This window comes from Alligator sinensis, unplaced genomic scaffold (genome assembly GCF_000455745.1).
Source record: "Alligator sinensis unplaced genomic scaffold, ASM45574v1 scaffold673_1, whole genome shotgun sequence".
NCBI classification, from domain to species: Eukaryota; Metazoa; Chordata; order Crocodylia; family Alligatoridae; genus Alligator; species Alligator sinensis.
In genome coordinates this window covers 248190-251243 of record NW_005842829.1, presented here as the reverse complement: position 1 = coordinate 251243, position 3054 = coordinate 248190, and the positions used below count along the sequence as shown (strand labels likewise).

The 3054-nt window shown below is 68.1% G+C and overlaps 1 protein-coding gene across 1 annotated transcript in view; it reads right to left on the bottom strand.

Annotated features, from left to right (window-relative positions):
• Window positions 1-3048, bottom strand: part of ASIC4 (acid sensing ion channel subunit family member 4) — a 33794-nt gene extending 30746 nt beyond the window's left edge. The window contains exon 1 of the mRNA XM_006035370.2: window positions 2446-3048. Within this exon, the coding sequence (XP_006035432.1) occupies window positions 2446-3021 (576 nt within the window). The 5' untranslated portion in view covers window positions 3022-3048. The remainder of the gene's footprint in view (window positions 1-2445) is intronic.
• Between the last annotated feature and the right edge of the window lie 6 nt (window positions 3049-3054).

Genomic DNA, 3054 nt, shown 5'->3' with positions numbered 1-3054 from the left:
CTTGGGCCAAGGGGCTGGGACCAGCCCAGCCCACGCGGAGCCACCCCTCACCCTCCGCAGCTTGGGCTTTCCCAGGACAGAGGCCGCCAGGGCCTGTTCACCAGACCCCCCATGCACGCCCCCTTCGCCAGCCTGCTCTTCCCTGCAGGCTTGGGCTCCCCTGCTCCACCGGTGCCCCTCATTCCCAACCAGCAGCCCTCTGCCCCCCGCCCAGCTCTGCCGGTGCCCCTCGCTCCTGACCCCAACGATGTCCATGCTTTGTACTGGAGACAGCCCTTGGGCTGGGCTGGGCTGGGCTGGGCTAGTGTCCAGAGCGGCTGCTGGCACTGGCACGGGGCAGAGGCTGGAGCCCAGCAAACAGACCCAGGAGTCCAGGGCTTCGGCCGCCCCTGCCTCTGGCTCTGGGGGAGCGCTGCTGGCTCTCAGCCCCCGCAGGACAGCCCCCCAGACACGCAGCAGGTGCCAGCCGGGACAAGGCGCAGGAAGGGACAGGAGTGACTGCATTTCCCCCCGCCTGCCGTCCTGCTGGCAGCGCATGCAGGGTCGGGGTCATGCCCCACAACAGCCCCACAAGCCCCAACACGGGCCATGGCCACCGACTCGCCTGTGGCACCTTAGCCGGGCTGGGGCATCAAGACCCCTGCCTGGCAGCATCCCCCAGTGCAAGTGCAGGGCCTGCCCCCCCTGCCCGCGATGCGACCCCACTGCCCATGCCAGGGGTCGGGTGTGAGGGCCGGGCACGGCTGCAGGAGCCGGGCTGTGCGCATGCCGTCCCGGCTGCCCGGGAGATTTACGGCCCAGCTGGGCTTTACTGCACAGAAGATGCTTACGCTGGGGATTTTTCCCCCATCGTTTCTTCATTTGCCATCCCATAAAGAGCGCGGGCTCACAGCGCCGGGCGGGGGATCATTTGCCGCTCTCAGCTCTTACTTAACACAGCCTCGTGGGAGATCCATCATTCGTGCCATGCGCTCAGGAGCAGCTCCTGGGACAGCCTCAGGCTCCCACCCCTGCAGGATCGGGCTCCTGCCCAGTGGGTGCAGGTTGGGGATGGGTCCTGGCGCTGAGCAGCTACAGCCTCGGGGCGACAGAGCCTGCTCCACGCTCCGCCACCCTGCTGCAGGCCGCCCCAGACTCACGCGCCGTCCCAGGGGCCGTGGCCAGGACACAGGAGAGTCCAGGGGCCACGTGCTGCAGCTGGGACATGTCGGAGTCCAGGAGCCCCTGCACCGTGGCTGGGATGCGCTGGAGTCCGCTGCAGGGGGTGAACGGGCCAGGAAAGGAGGCGGGGAAATCCCCTCTTGGCCTGCTGCCCTGGCCAGCCCCAGAGCCTCCAGGCTCACCCCATAGGGCCACCCCTGCCTGGTAGCCCCGTGCCAGCCACGGGTCCTGACATGCAGAATCAAACAGCAGAACCCCCTGGTACAACACAGCAATGACCTGCCCCCTTGGCCGTAGGGTGGGCACCTGCCCCTCTGTGCCCCACACCCCATATCAGGCAACCGCCCCAGGCCCCGAGGACGTGGCACTGTCTGGGAGGCACCCGTTCCATGGAGGACCCCTCGTGTCGCTCGGTGCTGCAGGAGACCTGTGCCCAGCCCCATGGCGCCCAGCCGTGGAGTCCACTTTGCAGGCGGGGGGGCTAGCAAAGCCCCCAGGGCCCAATGGCGCCAGGACAGGCCGAGCTTGCTGCTCGGGGAGGACGAGCGCCCGCGGCAGCCGCAGGAGAGCAGCGGCTCATTTCCACAGTCATTACAGCCCCGGGAGAGGGTCCCATCAGGTATTCCGTCCGCTCAGCACATCGATTTCCCCAGCCGCAGCGGGGACCGGCGCTTACAGGCTCGGGATTGGAGGCAGCTCCACACTCGTGCTTACGCCGCTCGGCAGGGAGCCCCACGGACGCAGGCGGACGGACACACGGACCCCAGCCGGGGTGAGGACAAGCAGGGTGGGGGGGACATGCACACAGAGCAGCACAGGTCAGGGCACATGGAGCACAAGTGTGCATGTGTGCGTGCGATGCTGCAACCCCTCTCAGAGTCCCTTACGCACGCGCACGTGCACATGCTCTCCTGCTTCCCCCAAGGGGGTAGGAGCTTCCCCCACACATGCTTGGCCCTGCAGGCTCCTGCGCGGGGCCCTGTCCAGCTGGACAGCTCAGAGCAAAGCGGGGCAATGCACCAGGACCCCTTGTATGCACCCGGTCCATGGCCGGCACATCCCCAGCCCAGCTCACGAGCCCCGTGGCCAGGGAGGCGCTGGCAGCCTTTGCCCCTGAGCCCCAGCACTGGCCACCCCGGGAGATCTCCCTCCGTGCCAAACTTGGAGGGAAACTCAAACACAGAGATGCAAACTCCAGCAGCAGTTGCCAGCTGGGAGCTGAGCTCAGCCCAGGGCAGCCCCCGGGGCTGAGAGCCGGGCTGCAGCCCCGGGCCGAGTACTCACCACGGCGAAGTCGTGGGCCGAGCAGTTCTCGCCGCTGAAGTTGCAGCTCTTGAGCATGTCGTGCAGCTGGTGTCCGGTGCGGTTGACGATGTCGGCCATGTCGGGGTCGGGGTAGAGCAGGTCGGCGGCCTTGTGGCCGTCGCGGTCCTTGGGCGGCAGCCCCGTCATGTTGGCCAGGTGGAAGATGTCGGCGTCGGTGAGCGCCGAGTGCCGGAAGCGGTTGATGTTGCAGAGGGTGACGGCGGGGAACACCATCTCCCGGATGGCCTCCTCGTCCAGCGCCGTGACGCGCGGGTGCTCCAGGTACAGCAGTGCCGACTTGGCCGCCTGGTACAGGAAGAAGGCCAGCGAGGCCAGGAAGGCCAGTGCCCAGAGGCTCTGCCGCACGCCCAGGCGCCCTGACCCGCAGATGTGGCCGAGGCCGTGCAGGGTGCTGGTGCCGGCGAAGGTGGCCAGGTCGCGGGAGCGCGGGCGCCCGGGCTCCTCCAGCAGGCTCTCCCGGTCGCCTTCCTCCTCCTCCTTCTGCTTCTCATCCTCCTCGGCAAATTTGATTTTGCAAACGATCTCGATCGGCATCTGCCCGGCGCGGGCGGCGCGCCCCGCCAGCGG